At 41.7% G+C, this 14,548-nt stretch overlaps 1 protein-coding gene across 3 annotated transcripts in view; it reads left to right on the forward strand.

Moving 5' to 3' along the window:
• Window positions 1–6,791: 6,791 nt before the first annotated feature.
• Window positions 6,792–14,548, forward strand: part of Fam184b (family with sequence similarity 184 member B) — a 79,518-nt gene continuing 71,761 nt past the window's right edge. For all 3 annotated transcript variants that reach the window (XM_070012658.1, XM_070012659.1, XM_070012660.1), the window contains exon 1: window positions 6,792–6,978. In XM_070012658.1, the coding sequence (XP_069868759.1) occupies window positions 6,823–6,978 (156 nt within the window). In that variant the 5' untranslated portion in view covers window positions 6,792–6,822. The remainder of the gene's footprint in view (window positions 6,979–14,548) is intronic.

Genomic DNA, 14,548 nt, shown 5'->3' on the forward strand with positions numbered 1-14,548 from the left:
AAAGGAAAAGAGGCTACACAGGCTGGCACCAGTACCAGGCAGATCTTGCACATTATTTGTATGTGGGGTTTAAACTGCATTCCTTCTACTAATCATGCCATGCCCCTAGGCCTTTTTTATTTAGTTTTCAGTGAGGATCTCACACTTTATCTGAGACATGGCCCAGACTCAGACTGTGATCCCTTTGCCTTTGCCTCCATGTACCTGGGATTATGTCCAGTGTTTTGAGATGGCCTCACCAACTGTTTTTGTCCAGACTGGCTTTAGGCTGTGATCCTCCTTTCTTCACCTCCCAAGTCACTGGGATTACAGATGTAAACTATCACACCTAGCAGTCTGACAATTTAGAACACAATGTGGTATGATACAATAGTATTCAATCTACTGAGTTCTTCCTTTCAGTTGACTGCAACAGTGAGACTATATACTCATACACTCACTTGCAAGTGTAAGACCAAGAAAAGGAACAGGACAAGGACACAACGCTGACTTGACACTTGCAGGCTACGACCTCCTGTGAACTTGGGGGAACTGACCAGCTCTTCTCAATGAGATGTAGGAAAATGAATACCAGGATGAAAACAGGACTAAGATTATTGCTTCTAGTCAGTGCTGAAGCAGTAAAAATGTTAGCAACAGCTTAAGATTGGCTCATGAACAGCAGAAATTGGCTCAAATTAGGACTCAACTTATTTGGGAAGATTTAGTTAGTTGGTTGTATCATATAAGAAAATTCCTAGGATCGTTTGAGGGGAGTCTATATGTAGCCAGTAATCTAGAAGGTAGAGTAGGGAACCTGAATAAAGAATAAAACTGAGTTTTGGTATACAGAAAATGGTGTAGTAACAGATTAGACTGCAACAGGAACCAGCAGTTTATTTAATAAACTGGTAATATCTTTTTTGTGGAGGGATTATTATGTTTGAGTTCACTGCTAAACCCATGCCTAATAGTGTCTTTCTGTGGATGATCTCTGCTCTTGGACATGGTAATCTAACATAGGAATTGATGTTCTGAAATGCATTAATTTGGCAGTGGTCTAAGAGGATCAACTTCGTTTCAGGGTCCACATATATGGCCATATTGCATCAAGAAGGACCCTAATCCAGATGTCAGTGTCTCATGCTATAATTCTAACTATTCAGAAGGCAGAGATCAGGAAGATGATGATTCAAGTCCAGCCCAATCAGCAAGAAGTTCATAAAGTTCCATCTCGCCATAAAAAGCTGGTAGCACACACTTGTTAATCCCAGTTATACAGCACGAGTTGTATACAAGAGGTCCAGACCTGCCTGGGGAAAAAGTGAGATCCTATCTCAAAAATAACCAAATCAAAAAAGAGAAGTAGGGCCTAAGTGGTAAAGTGACTGCCAAGCAAATATGAAACCCTGAGTTCAAACCTAATGCCACCAAAAAAAAAAAAAAATCAGAGGACCCTAGAGAACCCGCCTAACAACTGCCAAGACCCTGAGTTCAAACCACCACAAATAATAATAATGTATAAATGATAATATAATAATATATATTAAATATAGTAATGAAGAGCCACAAATTTAAAAAGAAGACATTATCAGAAACATTGAAGGATATACTAATCCGTGAAATATGAGCAAGAGCAGGATGTTATTTTTAAAGTCGGAAAATAAGAGCTATTAAAGAAATGGAGCCAAAATGAAATATTCAATAGATGTGTCAGAAAATGATTTCCAGAAATTCCAGAAAGTAGAACAGAAAGGCTAAGGTGACAGGCATGAGAAAAGAAAATTAGAGTGAGATGCTGCATTTAATTCCTGAATTCCAAAATGAGAATAGAGAAGACAGGTGAAGGGGGAGATAAGATTATTATGATTCCCTAAAATTGTAATACATTCATCTCCTAAAAGGGTCCCACCAAATGGCCAACATGATGAATTTAAAAAAGAAAACAAAAAGCATATAAGTATATATAGCTCAGGGCTAAAGAAAATTCTAAATGCTTCCAAAGAGTATGGTAAACAGGTTACATAAAACTAGTTATTTCCAGAATGACAGTAGACTTGTACCAACCAGGCTTTAAAAAACTGTGAAAACAGGACTTTCAAACATATAAGGGAAAATTATTTCTAACCTAAAATTCTGTACCCAGACAATGCAGTTAATTATGAGGTTGAAATAACTTTATAACGTGCATGATCTCTCCTTCTTTAGGAGAACACTGGAGACTGTGATCTGAAAAGGAGTGGAAAAGGGCGGAACGGTGAAACCCTAGAAACCCACCATTCCCCCCCCCCAAAAAAAGTAAAGCGATGGGGGTAAGTCTCAGGATGACGGCTGAGTCACGTAAGTAGGGTGGGGCCTAGGAAGTAGCTCTATAGGAAAACTCTGAACTCTGTTCTCATATATGGAAAATGTAGCTATTGAGGAGTCTGAGATTTGAGAATTGCAGTTTGAAGACAACCTGGGCAGACAAATCTGTGAGACTCTCATCTCTAGTTTACCAGCAAAAATTCTGGAAGTAGAGGTGGCTCAAGTAGTAGAGCACCAGCCTTGAGTGACAAAACTATGTTAGACAGTGAGGCCTTGAGTTCAAACCGAGTACCATCACAAAAGAATAAAATTGAAATTTAAAAATAAAGTCCAATTTCATAACCAAGTTTAAAAGTTTGACATCGGGGCTGGGAAGGTGGCTCAGTGGTAGAGCGCTTGCCTTGCATGCTCAGGGCCCTGGGTTCGATTCCTCAGCACCACATAAGCAAAAAGAAAAAAGCCGGAAGTGGCGCTGTGGCTCAAGTGGTAGAGTGCTAGCCTTGAGCTGAAGAGCTGAGGGACAGCGCCCAGGCCGAGTTCAGGCCCCACGATCGGACCCAAAAAACAAAAAATAAAAAATAAAAAAAAAAAAGTTTGACATTAAAAATACAGTAGTATTGTCAGCTTTCAATGGTCTTTTCAGGCATCATACTTCACAATTGAAGCAGCTGCTTGCTTTGCATATGATGCACATTGTCAAAGATATTTCTCAAACAAGATTGCAACAGCTTGATTTGTACAAGAAACTTTATTTGCTTAAGCAAATCTCAAATTTTTTAATTTACTTACCTAACAGTCTCTAGCAGTAATTTGGACTAGTTTTGCATTTAAGCTTTAGTCTCCATAGATTGAAGGAGTTATCTACTTTTTAAAAATATTTTAAAACTTTATATTGCTTATTGCTTTTTACATTAGATACTATTGCTATAGTTACATCCAGTGGCTGGCCTCTAATATATTCCCACATAATAATTTAGATTCTTTTCCCTATGAGTTGTGGTTCAAGGGTTTTCTATGCTTGTTTTAAATTGTATAACCTCATAATAAAATTTCATGTAATTGCAAATCATCTGAGCGCCGTTGTCATATCTGTTGAGTGAAACACACCAAGCTAATTTGTCCATCTCTTTTTCTAAATAGGGAAAACCTACAGCAAAATAAATTGTTCCAATCATGTGTACTTCTTGACAGCTTCTCACAAATATATATTCACTTCAATACTACATCAAGGTATAAACACTCAGATCCTTGTACCAAAAAAAAACAAACAAACCTCATTCCCTAATGCTTTTTCTCAGTCTATATTGCCCCTAGAAATAACTACTGTTCTATAAAGATGAATCAGTCTTTTTTCTCCAACTTCATATGAATGAGATCATCCAGTTCATATTCTGTTGCACGTGGCTTTTTAAAAAATCAGTATATATTTTTTATTGTAGACAATTCTATTCCATGAGTAACTATAATGCATTTATCCTTTCCCTCATTATTGGCACTTGAGTTCTAGCTAAGTTTTGGCTCTGGTGTAGAAACTACAGTTCTCCACTTTTTGGGATCTGTGTGCCGTTCTTCTTGGGTATATGCCTAGGAGTCACGTTGCTATGCTATATGTCTCGTTACCTTTAGTAAAACTGCCAAACACTTTCAAAAACTGATCGTATCATTTTATTCTCCCCTCAGCAGTGTATGAAATTCTATTTGTTCATTAAAATCCTTTGTCAATCCTTTTCTTTTTGGAGATACAGCATTTGAACTCAGGACCTTGTACTTACTAAGCAGACACTCTATCACTTGAGCCATTCCCTCAGCCCCAGCCTTTTTTTAAATTATTATTACAGCTGGACTAGTGTTGTGGTATCTTAGTATAGTTTTAATTTACACTTCCATGATTAGTTGAGTACATGATGTTGAGTACATTTTTGTATGCTTTTTTTTGATGCCTTTTTTGAAAGTACAATTTGAGGCTTTTGCTGCTTGAAAATTATATTATCTTCCTTTTCTTGAGTTGTAGGATTTATTTACATTCAAAGTAAAAAGTTGTGTCTTGCTTACATGTATTATGAAGGCATGCACTCTATATAAACCATTCAATATCTTGCCTTTTTTTTCTCTCTCTCGATTGTGGGGCTTGAACTCTGGGCCTGGGCGCTGTCCCTCAGCTCTTCAGCTCAAGGCAAGCACTCTACCACTTGAGCCACAGCACTATGTCTGGATTTCTTGTGGTTAATTGGAGATAAGAGTCTCAGGGACTTTCTTGCCTGGGCTGACTTTGAACTGCGATCCTCAGATCTCAGCCTCCTGAGTAGCTATGATTACAAGCGTGGGCCACCGGCGCCCGACTATTTATGTTCTTAGTAGTATATTGTGATAAGGATCATTTATTAATTTTTATAAGATCCAGTTTATCAGGATTTTTTCTAATTATGGTTAGCACTGTAACAGATGTTTCTTAACCTGAAAATGTTTTCAGTAGTTTTATAATTTTAGCTTTTACATTTAATTTTACATTTTCAAACTTGATTACTATTTTAGTTCTTTCTCCTCTTCATAATCCATATTAAAGGTGATTTGTCATAAATGTGGTTTACATATCTTTGGACTTGGTCATATGCATGAAAGTTAAGAAAGTTAACATTCGATGTTACTCACCGGAAGGCTGAAGTACATTACACGTTTTATTTAAAAAATATACAGATTAACTGTAACCCTCTGTATAGTATCTTTACAATACAAAATTTTAAAAAATATACAGATTAGTGAAAGAACAGGTGACAGTGCCCAAAAAGGAAGGTACTCAGTACCTGATTTATGAACAGTAACCCCTCTTAGGAACAGTAACCTTCATAGTAACAGTTTTAAATTTTTATACAAATCTCATTAAGTAACCAGAATTGAGTATGATTCTGAACAATAGTTTTGGTTTCCGGCAAACGGGGATCTGAACTCAGGGCTTTCTGCCTGGTAGGCAGACACTAAAGCTCGCATGGCTGCCGTCCTCCCATTTACGCTTCTGCATGTTTATTAACCGTTTTAGACATTATCTCGTCTCCTGTTTTCTTAACCCTGCCTGGGACAAATGTCCAGTCTCTGCCCACCCCTTCTTGGCTTCTCTCGTGTGTCTCCTTCGGGTAGGGCTGGAATCTCTTGGTGGTGATTCTGAGTAAGGCCATGTGTTTTCTAAAGCAACTGGGGGAGGGGAGGGAAGGTTGTTCTGGAAAGGCAGCAGTGGGGTGTCTAGAACAGACATGGTTCCGTGTCTGCCGTTTCTGATGGTCTTTGATGCAGATAGTTGTTCTGGGTCGACTCTTCTCCCCTGCAACAATGAGTGCTGTCCGCTGCACGACCATTGTGGTTTCTTTTACTGTGAAAATACCGCACAGGCTGGTTACGGTTAGGTCGGCACGGGGCTAGGCAATGAGCGCATGTGGTTTCTTAGCCCCTTTGAAACCTACTGTGTTGACGGCGGTTCCTAAAGCTCTAGACCCAGGTCCGTTTGTCCAGGGGAGAGCTGTTAGCCATGCAGACTCAGAATGATGTCTCCATCCGTCACGCTTCTGGACAGCCGGCCACTGCTCCGGACAGGACATTTGTCCCGCGAACCCCTCCTTCTCCCCAACTCAAAAGGCGGGGTGGCAGCGGGGAGGGGGACGGGAACGGGACGGGGACGGGATCGAGGGCCTGAGGTGGTCCAGCCCCGTCGGGATACGCGTCCACCTCCTCCCCGGCCTCCTCCCTCCCGGGGGGACCCGCGCCCGCGTCCCCTTCCTCTGTCCTTCCCGCCAGAATTCTGCTCCCGACCCAGACTTCGGGTCCACTTTGGCTTTTCCCCTTCGCTGGACCTCTAGCAATCCTCTCCAAAGTGGGGGGGGGGGCGCTGGTGCGGGCTGGGGCTGGGGGGTCCCCACTAGGTCCCGCAGCCACGCTGCACTCCTGTCCCCGTGGCTGCGCTCGCCACCTGCCCTGCCCAGCCACCTGGGCCCTGGGCCCCAAGCTCGGAGCCGCCCGCCCCCCAACCACCGCACCTGTCCCAACCCCCCCCCCCCAAATCCAGGAGGGGCAGTGTCATGGCGCCATTCCACTGGGAGCGCGGCCCCTCTCGCCGCTTTCGTGTGCGGGAGCGCGCGGTGACCAGCCGCGGGACACTCACCCCCCACCCCGCGCGCCCTCCCAGGCCGCTCCGGGCCGCGCAAGCCCGGAGCTCCCGCCTGGCGGCCTCGCCACCCGCACCAGCCCGGCCCGGGAGCTGGCGCGGGTCGTGAGCCGCACGCGTGCCTGGCCGTGGGGCGCGCGGGTGCCCGCGCAGCCAGCGAGCGTGGGAGCCGAGGAGGCCCACGCCTCCCGGGGAGGGGAGGGGAGGGAGGGGCGGGGAGGGGGCAGGAGCCCCGCGACAGCGCGGCGGGCAGCACTGCAGTGCCACCCCGCCCGCCCGCTCGCGCGCGCGCACGGCACACGGCGGGCCGGCCGGCCGGGAGCGCAAGCCGGAGCCCCGGGGTGCCGTGGGGGGGCGGGGCGGGCGGGGGTGGGCGGCTGGCCGCGATGGCATCCGCCCTCAACAGCAACCTTCACCCGCCCGGCCCCGGCCCGAGCGCCAAAGCCGGCGGCGGCGGCGCCCGCAGTGGCGCCGACTGGGGCAGGGACTACGACCCCGACATGCACGTGAAGATGTGCAAGAAGATCGCTCAGCTCACCAAGGTAAGGCGGGGCGCCGCGGCCGGCCAGCAACGCGGGGGGCGGGGCGGGGGTGCCGGCGCCTCCTGGCCAGGCCAGACCCATTCCGGAGAAAGTTTGTCTGGAAAGCCAACGGAAAGGCAAGCGGCCCTAAATCTGGGTGACCCGACCTCCGGGAGCAGCACTGCTGAAGCGAGGAAACGCCCTCCGGGGTCCTCTTGCCTCGCAGGTGGGCTGTGGAGGGATGTGAAGTGTGTGTGTGTGTGCGTGTGTGTGTGCGTGTGTGTGTGCGCGCGTGTGTGTGTGCGCGTGCACGCGCGCGCCCGTGCTCTCCTTTGCCAGCTCTGTGATCGTGCCTGGAATGTTGTGATTGTATTTACCGCAGTACTTTACAGCTGGAGAGGTCATGTGAGCACCGTGGAAAACACTCGATCCACGTATTCCTTCATTCAACAAATATTTGAGTCATTTGTGGAGTGCCAGCCGCCTGCGCGGCACCGTAGTAAACCTGGAAGGCAGCCCAAGGGACTTGACTATCTACGGGCTGCAGATGTGTGTCGGGGCAAAAATGGGGAGCGGTGCGCTCACTGCACAGTTATGGATTAGCAGGACCTCCGGAGGTCGGCCAGCCCATCCGCCCCTGTCACCCCAGGGCCTTGGGTGAACCTGCCCAGTCTGGCCTCCGGGCCAAGACCGGTATGAAGATGCTACCGGACTCATTGTTTCCTGTCAGGAGCTCCTCTTCCTAGGTTCCTCTCATGCGGCTGTGTGAGGATGCAGAGCTACAGTCCTTGTCTATTGTACAAGGCTTGCACTGGGCGAGTTTAGCTGTCTGTTTGCTGTTTCATTTTGGTAGCAAACTCTGGAGACCACACTGGCCTGTGAGAGGTCAGGTCCAAGTTTATCTAGCAGTCAAGGTACATACTCCTCTCTCTCTGCCTCTCCGACTCTCTCTGCGTCTCTGTCTCTCTCTCTGTCTCTCTCACACACACATACAAACATACACACACTCCCTACACTTATGGATGCAGATAACCCTCACTATTTTGCACAGAACAGTACTAGTGGCCTTCTCCTGCCCCCTTGAGTAACTTCTCCACCTTCTTTGCTCCTGAGCCTGACTCCAAACAGGGCTGGAAAGGGGGAATGGAAGGTTTGACATGTATAACAGGCACCCACACTCTAACCTACACTCACCTAAGCACTGATGTCATTTTTTTAAAATCCTATTTATTCAAGTACCTGCATCTGCTCTGTTTTCAAAGAATCTATAATATTTTCAAGAGATTGCTATATCATCAATTGCTAACTTAGGTATCAAATTACCAGTACTATAGAAGTCAAAAGTTATTATGGGCAGAAACAGATTTTACAAAGGTAATAATTCTTACATTTTTTAAATTTATGGAGTACCTACTATGTGCCAACACTATGTTGAATATTGATGACATAAAATTTAGTGAGACACAATCCTTGCTTTGTGGTATGCCAAACATATATTAACAGATCATATCAATAAAATATGGTGATCACTGTAGTTATTAATATTTATGGTATACCTATTATGAGTCAAGCACTGAAGATACAGCAATATGAAAGGCAGACATCATCCCCAACACACACTAGACAGTATTTCTCAAAGTATACTCTTACCACAAACCATTGGTTGATCATTATTATGTAGTGCCTCTCTTTACTATTTTTCATGTTAATTTCTTAAATTAGAAATTTCTGATATTTATGAACTCCTTTCTTTTGGCATATGTGCATATATGCACATTTAATCCTTCTGACATTCTTTTTTTAATGTATTTTATTTTATTTTATTTTTTTTGCTTTTTGCTTATGTGATGCTGAGGAATCGAACCCAGGGCTTCATGCATGCAAGGCAAGCACTCTACCACTGAGCCACCTTCCCAGCCCCTTCTGACATTCTTTAGTTGTATCTTTGATAGATGAATTTAATTCGTCTGCATTTATTGTGATTATTAATAGTCTTAGTATAATTTTTATCATATTTCATATTTTTCACTTACCATTCTTTCATCTCCATTTCAGCCTTTTGTTGGATTAGAAAAGTAATTTTTTATTCCACTACTTCTTTAAAAGCCCTGTGCTTATTTTTTGTTGTTCTAAGCACAAAAATGGTGGGACAAAGGGTAAAAAAATGCAGCAGTGATACTCACCAGACACTATATTGAAAGTGAACTATACAGTTTGGTGGGGGACAGAGGGTTAGAAGGGAAACACTGGGAAAAAGTGAGGGAAAGGGTGACTCAAAGAAACGTACCCATCACTGACTTATGTAACTATAACTAGCCCTCTGTACATCACGTTTACAATAACAATAAAAGGCACTTCAACTATTTAAGTATACTAATAGTATACTAAGTAGTATTCTAATATAATGCATAGCATAATATATATAATATAACATAATATACTAATATAATATATGGTAAAAATGTCAAGATACTTAATGATAATATTTTCTAATAGCATCTATTGGTTCTTCCGTGTATTTCACCATTTGTCAGCTCTTGCCTTTCCTATCCTATAAATTGCTGCCTAGTTTTGTTTTTACTTTTTACATTTAAAACTAGTTCTTTTAATCAAAAATTAAATTTACTGACACCAGTTTGTCTGCTTATCACATTTTTTTCTTTCTTTAATTCAACCTGTCTCTTTTGAATTCATCTTCCTTCTGGATGAAGTCTATTGAAGTTTATTAGGAAGGGAATACACTTTCAATAGACAGAAATTGAATAATCTCTAGGTGAGCATGACTGCGGTCCATCTTTTCCACTATCACTTTCTGTAGGGGTCATGGTTGTGGAGGGAATTCTTTGTAGATTTCAAACCATCTTCATTTTGCTGCTATGGTGTACAGTCACTTATCTAGGAATAGAATTCTACTGGACAGATACTTTCCTCCAGAACCTTGATGTAGTACCACATTGTCTTCTGGGTTTGACCATTGCTAGCCAATAATTCTACTCCTTGCTTAATTTTCATTTGATGTTTTTTGGTTTCACAGGAGCTTCCTCGGTGTTAGTTTATTGAAGTCTCATGCTTTCTTTAATTCTAGAAAATGACAAAATTTCTCTTGAGATACTGTCTCTCTCCCATTACTTTCATTCTATTTTCTGGAACTGTCATTTGGTTAGCACGAAAGTGTGCCCATGTATCTCAAAAAATGTTATTAATTCTTTTTAATCTGTGTCTCATTCTAGGAAATTTTTTGTACTATCTTCTAATATGCCACTCCTCTTAGTTATCTGTTCATTCAAGTTTTTCTCTCATCTATAACTTTTAGGATTTTAGTAAGTTTATTTTCCATTTCTGAGATTACTTCATTTCTTTCTAATTTGATTAATAATTTGTGATCAACTTTCAGCTTTATTGAGGTATAATTTACATAATACCAATTAACCTTTTTTAAGTGTACACCTCAAAATTTTTAGTAAATTTCCAGTCATCAACCCATAACTATGTTCCAGCATATTTAGAATATTTCCAGCACTCCAAAGAAATCCATCCCTGAGCCCATTTAAAGTTAGTCCCTGTTCACAACTCATTCCTAAACAATCTTTAAGTTATTCTCTGTTTTTTTTAGAATAGTCTTTTCTGGACATTTCATATAAACAAAATCATATACTATTGAACCTTTTCATGGAACTTCTAGGCTTATTCATGATGTAGTACATATCATTCATTAATCCATTTCTTTTTCTTGCTCCTGTATTTATCTGTATTTATTATTTATTATCTGTATTTATTATTATCTGTATTTATTATCCTGTATTTATCCTCTGAATATAACATTGTTTGTGTATCCATTCACCAGTGGATTGATATTTGAGTTTCCATTTCTGGCTAGTGTAGTAATATTGTTATGCTTATTACATTCATGTGCAAATCTTTGTGTGCTTTTTAGATACATAGCTAGGAGTGAAATTCTTGGTTTACATGTTAAATTTATGTTTCACTTTCTTTTTTTTTTTTTTTTTTGGTCGGTCATGGGGCTTGAACTCTGGGCCTGGGCGCTGTCCCTCAGCTCTTCAGCTCAAGGCGAGCGCTCTACCACTTGAGCTACAGCGCCACTTCCGGTTTTCTGGTGGTTTATTGGAGATAGGAGTCTTGCGGTCATTCCTGCCCAGGCTGGCTTTGAACCGCGATCCTCAGATCTCAGCCTCCTGAGTAGCTAGGATTACAGGCGTGAGCCACCAGCGCCTGGATTATGTTTCACTTTCTAAGAAACTGACAGATTGTTTTCCACAGTGGATATACTGTCTTACATTCAGCAGCCTACCTTAAATCTCCTAAATTTCCATGCACCCAGTTTCAAACCACAGTGAATAAAATGTCTTCAGTATTCTACTTTGCACTTATCTTTTTCTTCTTAATGCTTATTTCTAAAAATTAAAAATTAAAAATTAGTTCATGCATGATAGTTGTATTTATTTGTGGTATATAATGTGATATTTTGATGCATATAAAAGTATGTAATGGTTGAATTAGAAAGATTCTCACATCAAACATAATTTCATCAGGGTTGGACCAATCAAAATCATTTGTACTAGCTCTTTTGAAATAGAAATTTAATTGTTGCCAACCATAATTATCATGCTGTGCTGTAGAACATCAGAAGTTATTCATCCTATCCAATTGCACCCCTGAACCCCAAACCATCTCTCTCTCTATCCTCTCTTTCCAGTCTGAGATAACCAGCATTCTACTTTCTACCTTTATGAAATTATCTTTCTTATCCACAGATAAGTGAGAAGTTACTGTATTTGTCTTCCTAAGCCTGACTTATTACACTTAGCATAATGTCTTCCAGCCCATCCTTGGTATACAGATGGTAGGATTCCATTCTTTTTCTATCTGTATAATATTCCATTGTGTATAGATATTACATTTTCTCTGTCTATTAATCCATCAGTGAACACCTAAGTTGATTCTGTATCTTGACTGAAATGAATACACATTTATCTCTCTGTTTTATCCTCTAAATGTTTCTTCTCCTGCAGTGTTTTCATTTTATAAAAACTAGATCCTGGCCAGGCGTCTGTGGCTCACTCCTGTAATCCTAGCTACTCAGGAGGCTGAGATCTGAGGATCGTGGTTCAAAGCCAGCTGGGGCAGGAAACTTGAGGAGACTCTCGTCTCCAATAAACCACTCAGAAAACCAGAAGTGGTGTTGTGGCTCAAGTGGTAGAGCACTCGCCTTGAGTTGAAGAGCTGAGAGACAGCACCCAGGCCCAGAGTTCAAGCCCCACGACTGAAAAAAAAACAACAACAAAACAAAACACTGGATCCTGCTTATCTCTAGATGTCCTCCAAAGAAATCTTCATTTCTATGAAAATACATTCATTTTATTTGAACTGTATTGTTAATTGTGTAGTAATTTCTTCCCTTTTTATTCATCTGTTTCACCAGGAGTTCACCTAATATGTAGCCAAAAAAAACCCAACAGATCCTCAGTAAGTTTGTTAAATCCAATTAGCATTTCCTCCCACAAGTTCAGTTAAAATGTCTCTCATGATGAAGAAGATATTATAGTTGATTTGTGTATAGCATATCTCTTAAAATAATAAAGTCTCCACCAGGTACCCTTAGCTCACACCTGTAATCCTAGCTACTCAGCAGGCTGAGATCTAAGGATTGCAGTTTGAAACCAGCCAAGGCAGGAAAGTCTATGAGACTCTTACTTCCAATTAGCCACCAAAAAGTCAGAAGTAGAGCTGTTGCTCAAGTGGTAGAGCACTACCTTGAGCACAAAAGCCAAGAGACAGCACCTAGACCCTGAGTTCAAGGCCCAGGATTGACTGGCATATGCACATGTACATGCAAGCACACACACACGCACGTGTACACACACACACACACACACACACACACACACACACACACACGAGTCCCTAATTTCATTTATGCTTTACAACTGGTAGGCCCTCAGTATGTAGCAGTGTAGTAAGTAAATACAATGTTTTAAATCCAAGATGCACACCTGGAGAGCTTTTGCAAACACAGCGGTTTGTAAAAGACACAGACTTGGCTGCTAAATACAATGGTTGAATCTAGACTGGATTCTGCCCTGGCAATTAGTCCTGAGTCATCCTCACATAAGGAAGTACTGGTTATAACCCAGTGCCAGGCTGATCTTAAGCCTGACAAATGTTTCATTTCCCTTCCTTTTTTTTTTAAACTGAAAGCACTACAAGGGGGGAGTAAGGTCGCCTCAGAAGTAACCTGGAGCAGAGCCAGTCCCTCCAGCCTGAGAGACCAGGGCAGTACCACAAGGCAGTGAGCTGATATCTGTTGCCATAGGAGTCCTCAGTAACAGGCTACCACTTGAGCCCTGTTTTCATGACTTAAAGGAGTGGAAGTTTTATTATATCTACTGACTCTTTGCCTCCCTGAAAATATCCTCCTGCTTGCAGGAGCTTGTTTGGGGACAGATGTATAAGCAGTTATACGAGTTTGCTTTCGGACTCTAGATTTGAAAACAGATTTGTTTTAACAAGCCCTTTCTGTTAGAATTTTTGGTTTAACAATATAAACCTGAGGTAAAGATGGTTGTCATGAATCTTTGCGGCACACCATAAAACAATATGAAGTTGTGTGTGTGTCCTTGAACCCTGCTAAGATGCCTCCACTTTTGTATAACCATCCTGGTCTCTCCAGTTGCTCCCAGCCTTCATAAAAGAGCAGCAATAAATTACTGATAGGAATTTAAAATAGGAAAGCCAATTTGTAAAATAGTCTTGGCAGGTCACTAAATGGTAAACAGAATTATCATATGATCCAGAAATTCTAGTACTTAGCATATGCCCATGAGAAAGCAAAACATATACCCGCATAAAAATTTAACTATAAATGTTCATGGAAAGAGTATTTAATTGCCAGAAAGTAGAAATGAATTTTTTGTCCATCAACTGAGGGACAGATAAATAAAAGGTACAATATACAATAAAAGTGTACTGGATAAGAGATGCATGGCTTCTTTGCAGGGGTAAAATAACTTTCTCAACTAGATTGTGGTAATGATTATATAACTAATATACTAAAAATCATTTTATTGTACCATTTATGGGTAAATTGCCTAGTATAATAATTATGCCCAATAAATCTGCTAAAGCAAATAAATAGTTGTGTCTCTCTCCTGCTAAAAGTCTAGCTTTGAATCAAGTTCCGATGATTTTACCCCACAAACCTATAATGAATCAGTCCACCTCCAGTCTCCATTTCCACTTAACACCATATATGTCACATTTACTTCTGGTCCCCAAGTAGTTCTGTGGCCTCCTAACTGGCTTTCCCCCTCACATAGTGGCAAGAATTATTTTTAACACGTGAGCCAGGGTGTGTCATTCCTTCATTTGAAGCTCACCAATAGCTTCCTTGGGAATAAAATGCAAGGCTCCACTTGGATGAAATTGGTTCACCTATATTACATTGTTCACTGTGATCACTGAAGTGGCTCCTTTCCACCCAGCAATGCCACATCAACCTTCTTTCAGGCCTACCCATAATGCACCTGGGTTTTTTTTTTTGCCATTTCTATTGTCTTTTAAATGAGAATCTAAA

The sequence above is a fragment of the Dipodomys merriami genome, unplaced genomic scaffold (genome assembly GCF_024711535.1).
Source record: "Dipodomys merriami isolate MVZ:Mamm:240054 unplaced genomic scaffold, mDipMer1.0.p SCAF_9, whole genome shotgun sequence".
Classification (NCBI taxonomy): domain Eukaryota; kingdom Metazoa; phylum Chordata; class Mammalia; order Rodentia; family Heteromyidae; genus Dipodomys; species Dipodomys merriami.